This window comes from Cervus canadensis, chromosome 4 (assembly GCF_019320065.1).
Source record: "Cervus canadensis isolate Bull #8, Minnesota chromosome 4, ASM1932006v1, whole genome shotgun sequence".
Taxonomy (NCBI): Eukaryota; Metazoa; Chordata; class Mammalia; order Artiodactyla; family Cervidae; genus Cervus; species Cervus canadensis.
This window is the reverse complement of record NC_057389.1, coordinates 96,764,723-96,787,013: the sequence shown is the minus strand read 5'-3', so window position 1 is coordinate 96,787,013 and position 22,291 is coordinate 96,764,723. Positions and strand designations below refer to the sequence as shown.

Here is a 22,291-nt window from a genome sequence, read left to right as displayed (position 1 = left end):
CTGTGGTTATACACCCCGGAGACCCCTCCCCCAGAGGGGCATGTGCCTTCTTCGCAGCTCAGTCCTCAGAGCCCACCACTGCCCCTCCTTTCTGACCTTGCTCAGCTGTATTAACAGGCTGAACAAGAAGAGATGGTGCATGTCTAACTTTCTAGCATGAGTATGGACTGGGGTTCCAGGCCCTGGGTCACACATCTCAGCTGCCCACGAGGCAGCCTCCAGCTCTGGGGGGTCATGGTCCTCGCCTCTTCTCCATACCCCAATGCTTGAGTTCCTGCCTAACCACTAAGACCCTGGTCTGACCTGCCCCCACCCCCACGGAGGGCCTCCCAGGAGGCTGACAACCAGGTATGGATGAAGTCCCTCAGCTCTGACTTGGCCCCAAGCACCCTATCCCTCCCTCTACCCTGCCCTCCCCACCCCCCAACCTTGTCTTGGCACATAGACTCACCTTAGAGATTTCCACCTCTCTTTTTCTGTTTGGTTCTCTGGGCTTTCACTTTCATAAGAAGCCAAATAAAGACCTAAGCAGAAAATGAAGTGATATTATGCATTTCTGACCAATGATAATAACCTATTCTACACTCAACAGTCTCACCTGCTTTTTGTTTTTGAATTAAATTGTTATTGGGATGTAACTGCAGATTCACATGCAATTGTAAGAAATAACACAGGGAGGTCCATGCACCTTTTACCCAGTCTCTCCCAACAGTAACCAATTGCCAAACTATAGGACGAGATTATCACCAGGATATTGGTGTCAACATAGTCAAGGTACAGAACATCCTCTCACCACAGGGATCCCTCATGCTGCCGTTTACAGCCACACCCAGCTCCCTTCCAGTCCCACTCCTTCCTTAATCCCTGATCACCACTAATCTGTTCCCTGTATCTTTATTTTGTCTTTTCAAGAATGTTATATAAATGGAATCACACAGTATGTAACCTTTTGGGATTGGCTCTTTTCACTCTGTAATTCTCTGGAGATTCATCCATGCTGTAGTGTGTATCAGTGTGGTTCATTCCTTTTTGTAGCTGAATAGTATTCCATACCATACTTTGTTTAACCATTCACCCACTGAAGGCCATCTGGGTTGTTTCCAGTGTTTGGCTGTAACAAATTAAGCTTCTGTAAACATTGGTGTATGAGTTTTTGTGAAAACATGTAAACATTCATTTCTCTGGAATAAATACACGCCCAAGAGAATAATTGCTGAGTCATATAGTAGTTGCATATTTAGTATTATAAGAAACTCTTTGTCTGATTCTACATTCTGAAGATTTTCTCTTGCTTCTCTTTTTTTTTTTTCTAAAAGTTTTATAGTTTTACATTCAAGCCTGTGATCCATTTTGAGTTAATTTCTATATAAAATGTGAGGCTTAGGCTGAAGTTCATTTTTTGCCCTATGGCTGTCCAGATACACTTGAATCATTTGTTGCGAAGACTATCTTTCCTTCACTGAATTGCTTTTGCACTTCTGTTAAAAATCACTTGGAATATTCGTGTGGGTCTCTTTCTGGGTTCTCTGTTATCTATTTAAATATTGAATAGCCTTGAATCTCTGGAATAAGTCATGATATATAATTATTTTTATATATTGCTGAATTATATTTGCTAGTATTTTCTGAAGGATTTTTTGCACCTGTATTCATGAGGGACATCAGTCTGTATTATCTGTACTGTCTTTGTCTGATTTTGATATCATAATATTAGCTTCATAAGGCAAACTGGAAACTTCCCTCCTCTTCATCCTTTTTCTGAAGGAGATGGTACAGAGTCGGTGTTATTTCTTTAAATATTTGTTAGAATTCTCTAGTATAACCATATGGGCTCAGATATTTCATTTTGGAGTGCTTTTAAATGAAAAATTCAGTTTTCTTAATAGCTATGGCGGTGGTAGCGGTGGTTTAGTCGCTAAGTTGTGTCCGACTCTTGAGATTCCGTGGACTGTAGCCTGTCAGACTCCTCTGTCCACGGGATTCTCCAGGCAATAATACTGGAGTGGGTTGTCATTTCCTTCTCTATAGGGGTATTCAAATTACCTATTTATGCTGAGTTGTGGAAGTTTGTGTTTCTTGAGAAATTGGTCCATTTCCTCTAAATTGTCAAATTTACATGCATATAGTTGTTCATAGTATTTCCTTATGAGTCTTTTGATGTTGGCAGAGTCTGTAGTGATACTCTGTTTCGTTCCCAATATTAGTAATTTCTGTCTTTCTCTCATTTTTCTTTGTCAAGATGTTGTTTGCTAGAGGATGGAAATTCTATTATGCTTTGCAAAGAACAAGCTCTTTAACTTTTTTAAGTGGTTCTGTTTTCCATTTCATTGATTTCTGCTCTCTTGTGCTCTTCTTTCTTTCCTTCTGCTGACTTTTGGTTTATTTTGCTCCTCTTTTTCTAGGTTCTTGGAGTGGGAACTGAGATGCTTGATTCAAGGTGTTTCATTTTTTCTAATGTATGCATTCCATGCTGTAAAATTCTCTCAGCCCTTCTTTAGCTATGTCCCATAAATTTTGATAGCATTTCCATTTAGTTCAATTATTTTTTATTTCCCTGAGACTTCTTAACTCATGGATTATTTAGAAGTATGCTGTTTAGACTCTAAGAATTTGGAGATTTTCCTGTTGTCTTCTGTTATTGCTTTCTAGTTTGATTCTATTGTGATCAGATAATATATACCATATGATTTCAGTTATTTAAATTTGTTGCACTTTGTCTTATGTAGCTCAGGATATGTTTTATCTTGGTATAAGTTCTACGGGCAATTGAAAAAAATGTGTATTCTCCTGTAGTTATATGGAATAGCTTATAAATGTCTGTTGGATCCTCTTTGATGGTATTGGTGAGTCCTGCTTTGTCTTTGCTGATTTCCTCCCTAGCTGTTATATCAGTTGTTAAGAGAGGGTGTTGAAGTCACCAATTACATTAATAATTGTGGATCTATTTATTTCTCCTTTCAGTTCTATTGAGTTTTGCTTCATAAACATTGCAATTCTGTTGCTTGGTGGATACACATTTAGGGTTGCCACATCTTCTTGGGGGACTGACCATTTTATTATTACATAATGTTCCAAATAGGAAAAGGAGTATGTAGAGGCTGTATATTGTCACTCTGCTTATTTAACTTATATGCAAAGTACATCATGAGAAATGCTGGGCTGGATGAAGCACAAGCTGGAATCAAGATTGCTGGGAGAAATATCAATAACCTCAGATATGCAGATGACACCAGGCTTATGGCAGAAAATGAAGAAGAACTAAAGAGTCTCTTGATGAAAGTGAAAGAGGAGGGTGAAAAAGTTGGCTTAAAGCTCAACATTCAGAAAACTAAGATCATGGCATCCGGTCCCATCACTTCATGGCAAATAGATGGGGAAACAGTGGAAACAGTGACTGACTTTATTTCCTGGGCTCCAAAATCACTGCAGATGGTGATTGCAGACATGAAATTAAAAGACACTTACTCCTTGGAAGGAAAGTTATGACCAACCTAGACAGAATATTAAAAAGCAGAGACATTACTTTGCCAACAAAGGTCCATCTAGTCAAGGCTATGGTTTTTCCAGTGGTCATGTATAGATGTGAGAGTTGGACTGTGTAGAAAGCTGAGTGCTGAAGAATTGATACTTTTGAACTGTGGTGTTGGAGAAGACTCTTGAGAGTTCCTTGGACTGCAAGGAGATCCAACCAGTCCATCCTAAAGGAGATCAGTCCTGGGTTTTCATTGGAAGGACTGATGCTGAAGCTGAAACTCCAATACTTTGGCCACCTGATGTGAAGATCTGACTCATTTGAAAAGCCCCTGATGCTGGGAAAGATTGAGGGCAGGAGGAGAAGAGGATGACAGAGGATGAGATGGTTGGATGCCATCACTGATTCGATGGACATGGGTTTGGGTGGACTCCGGGAGTTGGTGATGGACAGGGAGGCTTGGCATGCTGTGGTTCATGGGGTTGCAAAGAATCAGACACAACTGAATGACTGAACTGAACTGAATGTTCCTCTCTGTCTCTGGAAATTTTCTTTGCTCTGAAGTAATTTATCTTACAGTAATACTGCCATTTCTGCTTTCTTTTGATTAATGTTTCCCCATCATTTTACTTTTTAACCTGTCTATATCATTATATTTGGAAATGAGTTTCATGTAGACAGCATATAGTTGGGTCACATTTTTAATTTAGTCTGCCAGTCTCTGTATTTGGATCACTTATGTTAATACAAGTATTGATATGTTAGAGCTTAAGTCTGCCTGTTTATTTATTTACTCATGTATTGTTTTCTTTCTGTTCTGTGTTTTTTCTTCTTTTCTTATGGGTTCCTTGAACAGTTTCTAGAATTCCATTTTGACATCTACAGTAAGTTCCTAAAGGATATTTTCACTGGATATAAAATTATGGGTTGATAGTTGTTTTCTCTCAGCACTTGAAAAATGTTACCTGATGATGAACCTGATGTCATTTGAATTGTTTTTCTCATATAGGTATTGTCATTTCCCTCTCAGTACTTTCAAGATTGTTTCTTTTTCTTTAGCTTCCAGATGTTTGATTACGACATGTCTTGGTATGGGTTCTCTTGGTTCATCCTGTTTGGGGTTCACTCAGCTTCTTGAATCTATAGGTCTACATCTTTTCCACACAGGGGCGTTTCTTGCCTTTCCGTCTTTGAGTGCTTCCCAGCCACGCCCAGTCTGTCCTTTCCTTCCCAGACTCTGTCGCCACGAGTGCTGGGTCTCCTGTCACAGCCCCACTGGCCCCGGGCTTGGTGCGGTCTGTTTTCTCTGTTGCTGAGACTATAGTTTCTGTTGCTCTGTCTCTCAGCTCACTGACTCCTTCCTCTGTCCTCTCCATTATGCTATTGAACCCATCCGTTCAGTTTTCTTACTTCAGTTGTTGCATTTTTCAGTTCTAAAAATTTCCATTTGACTCTTCTGTATATCTTCTATGTCTCTGCTGAGATTTTCTCTATTTTCTCTTGTTTCAGGGAGCCTGGGGCTGACTGGATTGCCAGCATGCCCTGTCAGGAGAGGTCTGATGGGACTGAGGGCAGGGCCAGGCTTTTGTCAGAGGCTTTGACCATCCTAACTGGGGGCTAATACATCTTATGTTCCTTTTCTTGATTTTCTCAGCCTTATTGTGTGTGTGTGTGTGTGTGTGTGTGTGTGTCGGGGGTGGGGGTGGGGAGGGTGGAGGGAAGGATAGGAAGAAAGGAGGGTCAAAATGGAAGGTGCTTCCCTCTAAGGGCATTCCAGAAGGGCCAGGATTTTACTTATATGTTCATGGCAGTCTGTCTGACTGGCAGTTAGCAGACTCTAGAAATATTGTTGACTACAGGAGTGAATGAAATGCACCCCCCAAACCTCTCCTCTTCCTGCCCCTAGACTCTCCCCACCTCTCTCCTAATGTGCCTCTGACACATTTTATTGCCCACATTCCACTGACTAATGACAATAATCATCATAATAATTAGTGTAGTAGGTTGAATAATGGCCCCAGAGATACAGGTCTTAATCCCCTGAAAATGGTCAAAAGGGACTTCACAAATATGATTTAGTTAAGGATCTAGAGATGAGGAGATTATCTATCCTGGATTATCTGGGTGGGTCCTAACTGCAATCACAAATGTCCTTACAAGAGGGAAAGAGGGAGGCTTGACTTCAGAGGGCAATATGATGGTGGAAGCAGAGGCTGGTATAAGAAGAATATGGAAGAAGGGGCCACAAACTGAGGAATTCAGGCAGGCAGCCACTAGAAGTTGCAAAACGCCAGGAAATGGATTTCCCCCCAGCGCCTCCAGAAATAACCAGTTCTGCCAACACCTCGATTTCAGCACAGTAGAACTGATTTCACACTTGCTAACTTCTGTAGTCATAAGAGGATAAATCTGTGTTGTTCTGAGCCACCAAATTTGTGGTGATCTGTCACAACATCAATAAGAAATTAATACAACTAGTATTGATTGAAAGTAGTTCTTGTGGCCTTTGCTGGTGCCACGTCAGTTAATTCTCACCATGGCCCTAGGAAGTAGTTTCTCTCATTACCCAACTTTATAGATGCAATAGGTGCCAATAGGTAACACCACTTCTAGGGTGGGAGCACCCAGGCTGATGAGCTTATCATTATGTGCGGTAAGGGAGACTCCAGATATGGGTGAGAGCCCCCCGCAAATTTACTAATTTCAAAATACAAAAAGTAAAATGGCCAAATTGAAAATATTAATTCAGAAGCAAGTCACTAAAAAATTCTTTCCCTTAATTTTTTATTTTTGGCAGATGATGTTTTCCTGAGCATGGGTGTGGGTCCATATGTAGAATGCCTGCCATGATGAGAATCAGGCCTCCTGTGTGCTAAGCAGGGTCCTCCCAGGGTGGTCTCATGACATCCTGCATCTAGAAAGCAGCTAACCATGGGGCCACACTGGTTATCAACTCAGCCCCAGATGACTATTTGCTTCTCCATTACTTTCTCTTTCCGGAGGAGGCAGCTCTGGGAGTATACTCAGTAAATTCATAAGCAAATCTGTTGTATCTGACAAATGATCAGATGGAAATGCTAACCTATTTAAGGGGACAGACATCAACAGTGCCTCATTTAATGACGGTGTGTATTACACATGCACACACATGTACACAGGTGCTCATATTGTGCACATACATACACACACAAACACCAGCTGTGAAAAGACCCACAGTCAGCCTCGTGCTTTACCATCCCCACATGAGCCCTGAGAGGACTGTTTTTATCATCATGCCCACTTTCCTGATGAGGGAATTGGGGTCAAACATCGCTCAGATTTACAACATCCAACAGCGTCTAAACGGTGCCCAGGGAGCAGCCTGTCCTTGGGGCACAACCTGCGTCTCCGCAGGCCTTGCCCTCTGCTCTGGGGGCAGCAATTATCCAGTTGGGGGATGCAGTCTTCTCTGCTTCCCCCCAGAACCAGCACACTTGGGTGTGGCGCATCCCTGCTCACAGCAAGGGCCCTGGACAGTGATGTGACTAAGAGACCACCCGTGAGTCTCATGGCTGAGGGTGAGGGAGGCCAGGGGCTGCCTTACCGTCCTCGCTGAAGATGGGGGCAGTGTGCAGGTAGTGGGTGATGCTGAGGTCTTGCTCGAAGGGACACTCCACTTGTTTCCAGGTGATGAACTCTCCTACTTGCTTGGCCAGCTCCAGGAATTTCTGCCAAGGACATGGAGACATAAAATGCAGGTACCCTTACTGCCTGGAGGTCACCCACAGCGGGGGCCGGCCGTGGCTCATCCTCTCTCGTCACTCCCAGTGCGGCCTGCTTCTAGGGCAGGCAGAGTGGGGTCAAGGGGCAGAAAACGACAGTCACTCATCAGGAAAGCTGGACGCTGGTCATATCTCTTTACGCTCTGTGAAGAACTTGCCACACCCAATACCTAAGGCTCATCCCCCTCTCTTGTCTTGGGCTATGGCCGTCAGCAGGCAGTGCATTGAGTTAGAGGTGACCACTACCTTAGTTTCATTCTGCTTTTATTTGTGGTTATCTCAGCTTATGGCAAGTGATATATCCCTACTTACAGCAAGTCTGAGATGTAAATGGATTTAAATAAATGTATTTAAATAAAATTTAACTCATTTAAGTAGAATTTTGAGTAAAATTTAGATACGTTTATCTAAAAATTTAAAAACTGCTAACTTAAAGAAGGCTTTTTAAACACAGAGTTGTGACTGGGTGAGAACCCCAGTCTGTGGCTTCCTCTGATCAGCCTTGGTGCCTGCCTCCAGCCCCCACTGCTGACGCCCAGGGATCTGCGGCCACGTAAGTACCTTGCCTTCTTGTCCAACCAGACACCCTTCCTCCTAGGCCATGGTTATAAGGACCAATTCAAGAAAGGCAAAAGACAGGGTGTGCACTGTGAACTCCCTGGCCCCCTTAGCCCCAGTGGTCTCTCCCAAGCCCAGCCTCTTCCTTGTTGCCTGCAGCCTGGACTGTGACCCTGGGATGTGGCACCCAGGCCACCTGCTGAACTGGGCTTCGTCCAGCTATGCCCAGCCCTCAGGGGTCATCAGGCCTGTGGGTAGCACGTGCAGACCTGCTGGGGTGTCCAGGTGAGGCCCACAGCAGAGGCAGCTCCAGGTGAGAAAGTCCAGGCATTCACTGTGGGCCCTGTCAGTAGGAGGTAGTGGCAGAACCTTTGGCCAGCCTTGCTGCAAGTCCACTCCTCTCAGGCCCTCTGTGTGGTCGTGGTGGAAGCCGAGATTGAGACCTGGACAGAGTGAGGGGCCCGCCCAGAACTGCTGCCACTGGGAGAATGAGTGGGGCTGTGCCAGGGCAGGGCTGGCCCTCTTGCAGGAGAAAAGCCCCTGCTTCCCTGTGGATGGGAATGACTGCTCATGCAATGCTTGGTCTGACTCAGTGACCGCCTGCTATCACGAGCCTGTGCCCTTGGGGCTCCCCTTCCATGCCCAGCCCACAGGCCATTTTGAGACACATGTGCTGGGTGAGTCTGTGTGTCGGGTCAAGACATAGAGTGGATCAGCCTGGCCTTGCTTCTAAAGAGCCTGGGACTGATGGACTAACAGCCCACTATGTAAACGGCCTTCCTCTGCCTGTGAGGTCAGTGGGGGCTTCCTGGAGGAGGGAAGAACACGTGAGCTGCCGGGGGTGAGTTATCTGCAGAGGGAGAGGGAGTCTTCATTTCCGTCTTTCCACGGTGCCCGATCACTTCCTCCTGCTGCCGAGGGCCCCTGCTTTGGAGGCCTCTCCTGACCTTGAACTGTGTTCCCTCTGCAGCTCCTGTCACAGCACCTCGTCAGGGGTCACTGTGGGTCTGCACGGCTCTCTCTCTCACCAGCCTGGTGCTTCTCAAGGGCTGAAAATTATGCTATTTCACCTGTGCTGGGCACAAGGTCCCTACAGAGAGGGGATCCACGTGTTCATGAGCCTCAATCTCTTCCTGTGGAAGATGCGGAGAGTCCCCAACAGTCCCGCCCTGATGCTGGCTGCAAACTGCTGCACTCCGCCTCAGACTCCTACCTTAATCCAACCACTCGGGGCCAGAACTTCTGCTCTGGGAGCTCTTATCAGTCTGCCTAACTTGGTGGCAGGCCCTCCGAGGCCCTGGACCCTACCTCAAAGTTGACATGTCCGTTGGGGAGGCGGTTGGCACAGCCCTCATTTAGGAAGTAGATATCCTTGATGAGCAGGCTGAAGAAGGGGATGACGATCTGGAAGGGAGAGGGTGCAGGTCAGCCCTCAGCTGGCCTCCCCACAGCGGCTGCACAGGAGAGAGGCAGCTGTGTCGGCAGCCCCTTGCCCCAGGGCCCTCAGATACCCCCATGCAGAGGGCAGGAGAGACTTCCCGGGCAAGGCGGCCCAGTCTCAGAGCTCCATGGGTTACAGACTACTTAGTGTATATGGGGGGCGGGGGGCGGGCAATGTGGAAACCACAAAGAAGGGAGGCAGAAACTGGAGCCAGACTATTTTCTCCCAGTCCCCATCGGACCCCAGTGCTGATTGAGCTCCTACTGTATACAATGCCATTCCCCACTCATGTTGGGGCCGAGGGAAAGATGCAGAGTTTCAGTGGCCTTTGAACGTTTCTCCCATCGTCTGTTGGGAGAAGCCAGTGGGAGCTTCCCCCCACAGATCACGGGTCCACAGACAGGCCTCCCCACTCACGTGCCCCAGGAGGAATGGTGTGTGCTGAGCACACTGCTAAATATAAAATAAATATGAAAACAAGAATCAATAGATGGAAATAGAACAATTTTTTTTAAAGTTTTTGGTTTTATGAATTAAAAAAATGGAATGTGAATCGTCTGTTGTGAAATTCTGTGGCCTCCATTACAAATAGAGTTAACCACGTGCTACTCCATGTCTTTCTTGAAGCTAAAGATCTGATCCTGCCATATCAGGGCAAGGCCAGGAAACATCCCTACTCTGGCTCCTGAAGGGATGGGCTTCTGCACTCAGCCTGAGAAGGGCCAGGTGTCTGTTTCATTGTCAGACGTCTTGATTCTCCCTCCTTATTCTGCACCTGGTGACCCCAGGTGGTGCTAGTGGTAAAGAATCTGCCTGCTAAAGCGGGAGACATAAGAGATGCAGGTTCAGTCCCTGGGTTGGGAAGATCCCCTGGAGAGGGCATGGCAACCCACTCCAGTATTCTTGCCTGGAGAATCCCACGGACAGAGCAGCCTGGTGGGCTACAGTCCACAGGGTCACATGGAGTCAGACACGACTGAAGCGACTCAGTTCTTAGCACGAAGAAAGGAGACCAACTGCTGACCGCTCAGACTACCGTTGGGGGGTCAGTTGGGTCTACCTTATGTGTGGATTGAATCATGCCCCTCAAAAAAGGCATGTTCACGTCCTAAACCCCAGTGCTTACAAATGGGAATTTATTTGGAGATACAGTCTTGCTATGGATGGGATCAAGTGGAGATGAGGTCACACTGGATTAGGTGGGCAGGTATTTTTATAAAGAGAGGTAAATTTGGACATGTACTATCTGTTTCACATAGTCATGTGAAAACAGACAGGTAGGAGTGATGCAGTCACAAGCCCAGGAATGCCTGTGGCCATCGGACACCAGGAGAGGCAAAGAAGAACCTTTCCATAGAGCCTCCGGAGAGAGCGTGGCCCTGCCAATGCTTGACTTTGGCCGCTGGCCTCTGGCATTGTGAGATAGCACATTTCTGTTGTTATAAGCTACCTAGTTTATGTGCTGTGTTTTGCCAGCCCAGGAAATATCACATCTGCTCTGCCCTCAGGCTCCAGAGCTGGGCACATGTGGCCAGTCCTGCAGCCCATCCCTCAAGTCCTGACACTTCTGGCCCAGGGAATGCCTAGATCATTCCCCATCCGAGCTGACAAGGGCTTTGAGGTGGGAGCCTGAGCACTGACCACTCGGCACACCACAGAAGCATGGGTGGCTCAGCTGGGCAGGGCAGAGGGGGAAACCGAGGCCCATAGAGTGTCAGGGCCTGGCACAAGGTCATCTAGCTAGTGACCACTAAGCCAGGAGCAGAGCCAGGCTCGTTAGGGTTTGTCAACAACAGGAGTTTCCCAGAAGGCAGAACTTGTGGTGCTAAACCTGGGGCAGCCCCAGGCAAAACGGGATGAACTGGTTACCCTGGATTTATGTCAATTCAGCAACCATTTGCCCATGTCTTCTCTCTGTCAGGGCTTGGAGACAGTGAGAGCACGTCACAAATATTCATTCCTGATACCAGTATGGTGGGAGACAACCTACACAATGAGGGATGTCTTTACCATTCCCCAAGCCATGTTTAGACCCTTGCTGTCTCCACTTCCACCCTGGTCACTGGGGCGTCAGGGGTGGGCCTGAGCACTTTGTGTTGTAAGCTGTGTACAGATGGGATCACATTTCATCCTCATCACTGTCCTGTGAAGGAGGGCTTTTATTACCCCAGCTCACAGATGAGGAAGCTGAGACTCAGGGTAAGTAACTCATGGTGGTGGTTTAGTTGCTCAGTCGTGTCTGACTCTTGCGACCCCATGGACTAGGCTGTAGCCTCCTAGGCTCCTCTGTCCATGGGATTCTCCAGGCAAGAATACTGGAGTGGGTAGCCCATCCCTTCTCCAGGGGATCTTCCTGACCCAGGAATTGAACCTGGGCCTCCTGCATTGCAGGTGGATTCTTTACTAACTGAGGTACAGAAGCTCATAGGAGCTCATAGAGCAGTAAGCAGTGGACGCAGGACAGGACCAGCGGGCTCTGCTCCAGATCGCTGTCCTACCCTCTTCCTCAGTGGGCCTGGAGAGGGGTGGTCTCCACCCGTCTCCAGCCCCTCTCTGTGGTGCAGAGTGCCTAGTCCAGTTCCGGGGTGTGATGGCTAAATGGAGTTGGAATGGGGAGCCCTGCTGAGATGGATAGAGGGTGGGGATTAAGGGCAGTGAGGCTCTGGGGACAGAGGTGGCCCCTTGGGTGCCTGGTGCAGGCTTCATGGAGGCAGGGGCGCTGGAGCAGTCCTCAGGGTTGGCAGCATTTCCCAGGCGGGAGAATTTTTCACCACTTCTGTGTGTCCTCACGACTGCAAACCTGTGCCCTTGTTTTCTGGACCTGAGCAGTTCCATCAGAACCCAGCTCAACACGGAGGTCACCCAGAGAGACCTGTGTGGAGGGGCTTCATGACAGAGATGGGGGGTGGGCGGGAGGGGCAGAAGGAGCCAGCCACAGGCAGGAAGAAAGCAGAGTGAACTTCTGGCCTCAAAGTTCCAGCCTGGGGAACTGAGGGCTGTGGGGAACTTCCTCCCTTCCTCTCCGCCTGCATTTCCTCCCTCTTTCCTTCCTTCCAACCTCTGGCCTTCCATTCTTCCTTCCATCTCTCCTCCTTCCCCTCCTCGCACCCTTCCACCCATCTATTTATCCTTCTTCCATCCATTCTTCCATTGACCCATCCATCCATCTAGCTACCAGCTGGAGCTGCTGGGGAGTGTGTTGATCTGTTTGGGGAAAAGGTGAGTTCCCTCTACTGGAGACATTCAAGCAAGGTGGCATGACTCTCTATTACAGGGGTGGTAGAAGGGCAGGGATTGGACCAAGTGGTCTTCCAGCCCTACCTAGGATCTCTGACACAGCCCTCCTGAGCCCAGGGGGCCTGGAACAGGAGCAGATCTGAGGGCGAGGCAAGCCTCCGACCTACCTTCTCCTGGCTGCTGTGGGCAGTCAGGGAGCGGTGGGCTGCCCCTCGCAGGGCTGCTCTGTAGTTGCAGAAGTTGCCCGTTGGGTCCATCTGGTGCTGGAAGGAGACAGGGAGGCATTTGGGCAACTGTGTCCTGGGGATGCTGGCGGCACCCAGCAGTCGAGCAGCCTTGCTTACCTCGAGGATGAAAAACTTGGCTGTCTTCACTTTGGCCCAAGTCTTCTTCAGCCTGGAGACTGGGCTCATGTTCATGCCCGCTGGAAGAGGGATGGCTGAGCTGGGGCAGGGCCGGGATGGCAGGGCTCTTCTGGGCTGCATAGTTTTATTGCTACACAGCTCCTCTGGGAAGCCCCCAGCTGGCTGATCCCCTAATCCTCTCAGGCTGTACCCTGATCAGGGCTGACATTTGGGGGAGCCTCAGCCTGCCAGATGGGGGGTGGGTGGGCACTAACGGACTGTGTCCAGGTCGGCCTGGCTTCTGTATGTGCAAGCCCCTGTCCCCGTGCCCACAGTACAGGCCTTATACTGTGATCAGGAGCCTGCTCTGGGTCCCCACTCACCCTGAATCTGGGTACACACCGCCAAGCTCTCACCAAGCACATTGAAAGGGCTGGGCTCGCCTCTAAAGGGGCACCTCCCCAGGGCCTGTGGGGCGGGGTGGGGGAATTGGGGCCCAGCCTGCACCCGCCTCCTGCTCAGAGACACATCCTGGCTTGCGCCCCACCGCCTGGCTGCGCCTGCTCCGCCCTCTCTGGGAGCACTTGCCCTGGGGGCCCCGGGCCTGGCCGGCCCACTCACAGATGATGGCCATCAGGGAGTTGAAGTTGCCGATGTTGAAGCATTCCCGGGCCACGTCGATGAAGAACTCGATCACCTGGGCCCGCTGTTTCTTCTTGGCTGGCTGGGGACAGGGCACCGGAGCCTCAGTGACGAGGGCCCCCACCCCACGCTGACCTGCTTACGCATCTTGCCCCTCATTAACCTTTCCAGCTGAGACGCTTGGGACCAGGGCGATCTGCAGCCTGAGGACTCAGGGTCTCACCACGCCCCAGGGGGAGGCAGCACAGAGTCCATTGCACAGAGGGTCAAGTGGGGGGTGGTGGGCCTCCTGTGGGGACACACGAGCCACCTGCAACATGGGGGGCATGCGGGCCCCTCATGTCCCCCTCCTTCAGGCTCAGTTCCAGCATCTCTTCCCTGCGATGCAGGAAGCAGAGCCACCTCACCTCTCTTCCCAGCACCAAACAGCCTTCACTCTGCATGGGGTGTGGGGGCCACACAGTGACCCGAGGCCCTGTCCCCTAGCAGCCCCACCACTGCTTTCTGTCAACGGACTGTGTGACTTCACCCCCAATTCCAGCTGAGTGAGTGAGACTCTGGCCTCTGACCGCTCGGAAGCAGACCCGTGTTCTTCTCCGGGCCGAGTGCTGCCGGCTCTGGTGACTCAGTCCAGGTTTTGCTCAGGTAAAGCCCCATCTCTCTTCGCTCCCAGGCCAGTGATGCGACGTCAGAAGAGGCAGGGCTCACGAACCCCACACTGTCCTCTCCAAGGAGATCGCCTGCCTCCCAGACGTGCGGCCGTGGTCTTTACTGCCGCTGAGACGAGTGTTGTGTTACTGGTGGAGCTGGGACACCTGACCTTCAGAGAGCTGCCCACCTGAGGTCCTGCTGTGCTTTGGAGGGCGGCCCCCACAGCGATGGCGATGATGACCAAGCAAGGTGGACGAGCAGGCTCGACCACTGGGGTGGGCGCTGCGGGCGTCGTGACGGGAGCAGCTGGAGCCTCTCCCACTTTCTCGATTGCCTGCGTTGGCCTCATAAACAAACCTCTTACCCCCCAAGCTCTGTCTGCTTCCAGAGAGCGCACCCCAGCACATGTGCTACCTCCAAACTGTCCCTGAGACAGGGGCCCTGGGCTTCGCCTCACAGTGAAGGGATGGATTCGGGAGATGGTCCCGCCGCCGTAAGGAGGGGGAGGCTCGGCAGCATCTGGCTCTGCGGGGCTGAGATCCAGGGGTGAGCACGTCCGGCTCGGTGCTGCCGAGTCTCCCCGCTTTCTGGGAGATGCCAGGGACCTGGACTTCAAAGAGATCGCTCCCACTTCTTAAAGCTGGATTATTTCTACCTCTAAGTCCCGAGTGAGCCAAAGAGAATTCAGCTGCAGGCCAGGCCACCCCAGGCACAGGTGGGAGAAGCGGATAGCCTACTCCCCTCTCCCTCAGCAAGAATCTCTCTGACTCCCTCTGTGACTGGCAGGTGGCTTCATGTCAGGCTCTACCCAGGGGGAAAATGTCTCTACAGGCAAGCCAGGTAACACCTGGTGTCCCAGAGGGTGCCCATCCTGGCTCTGGGCTAGGAGACAGATGGGCTCATCATGGCCTTCTGTTTCCCCCCCGGTGGGCTCCTCTCAAGCCCTGGCCAGCGTTGGCCATGCCAGCTCAGGGGCTGGCTTCCTACGCACCATGCAGATCTCAGTAGCCACGAGGTAACACAGTCTGTTGAACCATTTCACGTAAGCTTCCAGGTTGTTAGTCTTGTCACTGAAACAAGGCTAGGAAAGACACAAGAGCCATGCTCAGATTTTTTGTCAATAACTTTTTGAACACGAATAACTTTTAAAAAGTCAGCCATCATCATTATAGATGATCTCAGAAATGTCGAAACCTCAAAACCATCCACAAATATCAATGATTTGACATATCCTTCTAGTTATATTTTCTATACACCTAAAGATGTAACTTAATGTATGTATATATCATATACCCCTACACACAATTAACTCTCATTATGCATACATTTCGTGTTTGCTTCCTAAACTTTCACTTCATTTGTAACCTCCAAACTCATCCTCATGTCACTTCTTGGTCCCTTGTGGACATGCGCGGAGCGGAAGGCCTCCGTCACCCAGTGCACCTGAGCGCTCCCGGCTGAGGCTGGGCTGATGCCCTGACTTCTGGTTTCAGCTTCTGTACTGTAAACAAGAGTCCTTTTTCTAGTCTATTTAGTGTCAGTTTTTGCATTTTTGTGATATCTGTTGGCGATTTCACTGGTCAAAGTGGCCCCAAGCACAGAGGTGGAACCCTCAAGCAGAGCACTGCCGTGCTCTCGGTCTTGTGTTCCTGAGCACACGAAGGCTGACATGTGCGCTAAGGAAAAAAAATGTGTTTGACAAGCTTCATTCAGACGTGCGTTGTAGTACTGTTGGCCATGAATTCAGTGTTACTGAGTCAACAATATAACGTCTCATTAAACAGAGACACAAATCAAGGTTATACATTGACTGGTTGATGAAAAGGCTGTGATGAGAGGCTTGCAAGGAAACTAATCTTATATTTTCCTTAGGAGTAAGGACTCAGTACTTGCCACTTCAGTGATCATGATGACTATAGGATATAAAGATGGCAAATAATGAGGATTAATCTTTTGTATGTATGTATGTATGTATGTTTCTATCTATAAGTATATATATTTCCATGTTTTCCCACATGAACCTTCTCATGTGCTATCAAAGAGCTTTTAGAAACATAATTTTAAAAATGGAAACATAATTTTATAAATTCACTGTATAAGTGTATCACAATTTCAGAGAATCCAAAAGAAGCAAAGAAAGAAAAAAGAATAGGTAAAGAAGGCAAGGCACAACAGAAGACAGTAAAAACAAATCCATACATATCAGAAATTACTCTATATGGATTTGTTTAGTCACTAATTAAAAAAAAATCCAACCACCTGCTATTTTTAAGAGCTACATCCCAAACACAGGGATATAAATAAAAATAGAAAAATATGCATGATAAATATCACATATCTATCTTAATATTAGACAAAATAGACTTTAAGTCAAAAAAAGACTCTAAGGCAAGAAGCATTAGAAGAGTTTCAAGGGTAACTGCATAAAGATAAAATTTTTGACTTATTGAGAATATAGCATGAGTTTAAATTTGTCTGCACTTAAGTAAAGTAATGCTCAAAATTCTCCAAGCCAGGCTTCAGCAATACATGAACCATGAACTTCCAGATGTTCAAACTGGTTTTAGAAAAGGCAGAGGAACCAGAGACAAATTGCCAACATCCACTGGATCATCGAAAAAGCAAGAGAATTCCAGAAAAACATCTATTTCTGCTTTATTGACTATGCCAAAGCCTTTGACTGTGTGGATCACAATAAACTGTGGAAAATCCTTCAAGAGATGGGAATACCAGGCCACCTGATCTGCCTCTTGTGAAATCTATATGCAGGTCAGGAAGCAACAGTTAAGAACTGGATATGGAACAACAGACTGGTTCCAAATAGGAAAAGGAGTACGTCAAGGCTGTATATTATCACCCTGCTTATTTAACTTATATGCAGAATACATTATGAGAAACGCTGGGCTGGATGAAGCACAAGCTGGAATCAAGATTGCCGGGAGAAATATCAATAACCTCAGATATGCAGATGATACCACCCTTATGGCAGAAAGTGAAGAGGAACTAAAAAGCCTCTTGATGAAATTGAAAGAGGAGAGTGAAAAAGTTGGCTTAAAGCTCAACATTCAGAAAACTAAGATCATGGCATCTGGTCCCATCACTTCATGGCAAATAGATGGGGAAACAGTGGAAACAGTGTCAGATTTTATTTTTTGGGGCTCCAAAATCACTGCAGATGGTGACTGCAGCCATGTAATTAAAAGACGCTTACTCCTTGGAAGGAAAGTTATGACCAACCTAGACAGAATATTAAAAAGCAGAGACATTACTTTGCCAACAAAGGTCCGTCTAGTCAAGGCTATGGTTTTTCCAGTGGTCATGTATGGATGTGAGAGTTGGACTGTGAAGAAAGCTGAGCACTGAAAAATTGATGCTTTTGAACTGTGGTGTTGGAGAAGACTTTTGAGAGTTCTTTGGACTGCAAGGAGATCCAACCAGTTCATCCTCAAGGAGATCAGTCCTGGATGTTCATTGGAAGGACTGATGCTGAAGCTGAAACTCCAATACTTTGGCCACCTCATGTGAAGAGTTGACTCATTGGAAAAGACCCTGATGCTGGGAGGGATTGGGGGCAGGAGGAGAAGGGGACGATAGAGGATGAGATGGCTGGATGGCATCACTGACTCGATGGGCATGAGTTTGAGTAAACTCCGGGAGTTGGTGATGGACAGGGAGGCCTGATGTGCTGCGATTCATGGGGTCGCAAAGAGTCAGACATGACTGAGCGACTGAACTGAACTTAACTAAATAGCATAGCTTCAAAATATGAAGGCAGAAATAATCCAAAAATGTAAATTCCTTATAAGGAGGAAATTAAGAACACCTATTCATTAAAAGACACAATAATGAGAATGTAAGGCAAAGCAATCAACCAGGGGAAGAAAATTTGCAGTACATCTAACTGACAAGGGATAATTAACTAGTACATATTTTAAATACTCACACAAAACTCTTAAAAATCCTTAAGAAAAAAGACAAATCAGTAATAGAAAACTGAAGGGAAATTAGGGCATTTTATAGAAGAGAAAACAAGAAGGTCCAAAACGCATGAAAAGATGCTCCATTTAACAGTTTGACAAAAATTAAAGTTTGACAACTTCAAGTGTTAATGAGGCTGTGGAGCAAGAATAACTCCCTGGTGGCAGTGTAAATGGACACAGCCTCACTTGGCATCACCTGGTAAGGCTGACCATCTGTCTACCCTGTGATTGACACAGGGTAGGCAGTGATTCCTTTCGTAGTGATTCCTTTCACAGGTATATCCTAGAGCAACACCCCAAAGTGTTGTCCCTGGACTCCTGGGGGTCTCCAGGGCCCTTTCAGGAGGTCCACAAGGGCAAACCTATCTTCATATTCATAAAATATTACTGCCTTTTCGCTGTTGTAACATTTGCACTGATACATAATAGAATGATGGGTAAAGTTACTGCTTCCTTAGCCTGCACTGAGACAGAATCCCCAAATGATACCGTTGTGTTCTTCACCACTACACACTCACAGTAAAAGAAAAAAGTGAGTGTGACTTAAGAATGTTCTTGGGGACATAAACTTCAGTTTATGTTTTATTAAATCTCAACCCTTGAGTGCATGTCTTTTTCATATTCTGTGTGACAGGATGGGAGTGCCATCATCTGTGGGTATCCTTAGGTGAATGGTTCCACCACCCCTCTTGGATACCAAAATCTGAGGATGCTCAAGTTCCTTATGTAAAATGGCATAGTATTTGCATAAACTCATGCACATTCTCCTGTATACTTTAAATCACCTCTAGCTTATTTATAATACCCAATACAATGTAAAAACTGTGTAAATAGTGGCCTGGTACACAGCAAATTCAAGTTTTGCTTTTTTAGACCGTTCTTGAATTTTAATTTTTTCTAATATTTTTAATCTGAGAGGTGGAATCTGTGGTTGCAGAAGCTGCAGGTATGCAGCGAGGACTGTATACACAGGTCTCACGGTACTCTTACGGAAGCGCGCTGGTGCACCCGGCGTGAGCTGACCTTTACCCACGGAGCACCATTCTTACCTGAAAAAAGACTGACCCACTATGGTTATTCACATTTCACTATTTGGCTGATACTGCCTTTAAAATCAGTTAAAATCATCCTGTAACTTCAAGGAAAACAATTGATAGTATTTGTTGCCAAGGATAAAATTCAAGTTTTCAAGAGAAAATTGGGGACCTAAAAAACACATATCTGCCTCTGGAGCTTGACAGCTTCCCAATACTTCAGAACTTATTTGGATGATATTAGTAGTGAATATATACATGAATATTATTTTAAAATATTATCTAATGAAATATGTCAACATTCAGAAGAAGATCTGCTTGATTAGCTGAACCCATATTTTCCAAATGGTCAATATATGTCAAAATCATGCATGGGCAAAAAGATCCATTCAAGATGCGTGGTTTAGTTGCTCAGTCATATCCAACTCTTTGTGACCCCATGGACAGCAGCCTGCCAGGCTCCTCTGCCCATGGGATTTTCCAGGCAAGAATACTGAAGTGAGTTGTCATTTCAAGATGGACCAATGACTTTAATGTGATGGAGTTCAGATTCCAAACTACAATTAATTGTAAAAAATTATCGCTTGTTGAGTTTTAGTGTAGTATCAAAGAAGAATATTCACAATTACTTGAAAAGGCCGTAATATATTCCTTCCTTTTCCAACAACATATCTGTGTGAGGAAGTTGTATTTTCAATCAATATAATGTTAGGTCAAGAGATTGAATGAAAATTAAGAGAATTCAGCAGTCTTCTACTGTCAGTCATTAGAGAGATTTTTTTTTCAAATAGCTATGAAAGAAGAGAAGCGAAAGGCAAAGCAGATAAGGAAAGATGTACCCATTTGAATGCAGAGTTCCAAAGAATAGCAAGGAGAGATAAGAAAGCCTTCCTCAGTGATCAATGCAAAGAAATAGAGGAAAACAATAGAATGGGAAAGACTAGAGATCTAGTTCAAGAAAATTAGAGATACCACGGGAACATTTCATGTAAAAATGGGCACAACAAAGGAGAGAAATGGTATGGACCTAACAGAAGTAGAAGATATTAAGAAGAGGTGGCAAGAATACACAGAAGAACTATACAGAAAAGATCTTCATGACACAGATAATCACGATGGCATGATCACTCACCTAGAGCCAGACATCCTGGAATGTGAAGTCAAGCGGGGCTTAGGAGGCACCACTACGAGCAAAGTTAATGCAGGTGATGGAATTCCAGTTGAGCTATTTCAAAACGTAAAAGATGATGCTGTGAAAGTGCTGCACTCCATATGCCAGCAAATTTGGAAAATCAGCAGTGGCCACAGGACTGGAAAAGGTCAGTTTTTATTACAGTCCCAAAGAAAGGCAATGCCGAAGAATGCTCAAACTACCACACAATTGCACTCATCTCACTAGTAAAGTAGCTAGTAAAGTAATGCTCAAAATTCTCCAAGCCAGGCTTCAACAGTACGTGAACTGTGAACTTCCAGATGTTCAAGCTGGATTTAGAAATGGCAGAGGAACCAGAGATCAAATTGCCAACATCCGCTGGATCATCGAAAAAGCAAGAGAGTTCCAGAAAAACATCTATTTCTGCTTTATTGACTACACAAAAGCCTTTGACTGTGTGGATCACAAGAAACTGTGGAAAATCCTTCAAGAGATGGGAATACCAGACCACCTGACCTGCCTCTTGAGAAACCTGTATGCAGGTCAGGAAGCAACAGTTAGAAGTGGACATGGAACAACAGACTGGTTCCAAATAGGAAAAGGAGTATGTCAAGGCTGTATATTGTCACCCTGCTTATTTAACTTATATGCAGAGTACATCATGAGAAACACTGGGCTGGATGAAGCACAAGCTGGAATCAAGATTGCCGGGAGAAATATCAATAACCTCAGATATGCAGATGACACCACCCTTATGGCAGAAAGTGAAGAAGAACTAAAGAGCCTTTTGATGAAAGTAAAAGAGGAGAGTGAAAAAGTTGGCTTAAAGCTCAACATTCAGAAAACTAAGATCATGGCATCCGGTCCCATTACTTCATGGGAAATAGATGGGGAAACAATGGAAACAGTGACAGACTTTACTTTTTGGGGCTCCAAAATCATGGCAGGTGGTGACTGCAGCCATGAAATTAAAAGACGCTTACTCCTTGGCAGGAAAGTTATGACCAGCCTAGACAGCATATTAAAAAGCAGAGACGTTACTTTGCCAACAAAGGTCTGTCTATTCAAAGCTATGGTTTTTCCAGTAGTCATGGATGGATGTGAGAGTTGGACTATAAAGAAAAGCTGAACACCAAAGAATTGATGCTTTTGGACTGTGGTGTTGGAGAAGACTCTTGAGAGTTCCTTGGACAGCTAGGAGATCCAACCAGTCCATCCTAAAGGAAATCAGTCCTGAATATTCATTGGAAGGACTGATGCTGAAGCTGCAATTCCAATACTTTCACCACCTGATGTGAAGGGCTGATTCATTTGAAAAGACCCTGATGCCGGGAAAGATTTAAGGCAGGAGGAGAAGGGGATGACAGAGGGTGATATGGTTGGATGGCATCACCGACTCAATGGACATACATTTGAGTGAACTCGGGGAGCTGGTGATGGACAGGGAGGCCTGGTGTGCTGCAGTCCATGGGTCACAAAGAGTTGGATATGACTGAACGAATGAACTGAACTGAGAGAAATTTTTAAAAATACTGTAAAGCAGTATCACTCTTCTCATTAATTTTTTTTGGAAAATAGAGTTATTTTTCATAAAATATGTAACTTATTAACATATAATGGATTATTATGACTTTGAATAAACATTTTTTAAAGTTATTGGCCTCATAGGCTAATATAATAAATGTTGTTTAGTTGCTAAGTGTTGTCCAACTCTTTGCAATCCCATGGGCTGTAACCCACCAGGCCCCTCTCTCCATGGGATTTCCCAGGCAAGAATACTGGAGTGGGTTGCCATTTCCTTTTCCAAGGGATCTTCTTGACCCAGGGATCAAACCCATGTCTCCTATATTGACAGGCAGATTTTTTACCTCTGAGCCACAGGGAAGCCCAATATAATAAATACAGGTAGCTGTTATGACAATAAGCTGCCTACATATGAACCTGCAAGTTGTGAACTTTCAAAGATGTGAATGTGCGTTCCATCAACATCAGACATGAGCGAAGTGGCAGCCTGCCCT

At 46.4% G+C, this 22,291-nt stretch overlaps 1 protein-coding gene across 5 annotated transcripts in view; it reads right to left on the bottom strand.

The window, feature by feature from the left end:
- RASGEF1C (RasGEF domain family member 1C) overlaps nt 1-22,291 on the bottom strand; it is a 94,071-nt gene that overhangs the window by 3,436 nt on the left and 68,344 nt on the right. For 4 of the 5 annotated variants that reach the window (XM_043466987.1, XM_043466984.1, XM_043466985.1 and 1 more), the window contains exons 7-13: nt 15,098-15,187; nt 13,435-13,537; nt 12,814-12,893; nt 12,637-12,732; nt 9,100-9,195; nt 7,056-7,179; nt 452-524 (exon numbers count right to left, since the gene is read on the bottom strand). In XM_043466987.1, the coding sequence (XP_043322922.1) occupies nt 452-524; nt 7,056-7,179; nt 9,100-9,195; nt 12,637-12,732; nt 12,814-12,893; nt 13,435-13,537; nt 15,098-15,187 (662 nt within the window). Of the gene's footprint in view, nt 1-451; nt 525-946; nt 1,112-7,055; nt 7,180-9,099; nt 9,196-12,636; nt 12,733-12,813; nt 12,894-13,434; nt 13,538-15,097; nt 15,188-22,291 lie in introns of those variants that run through there. The other variant, XR_006269126.1, reaches the window with a different exon arrangement.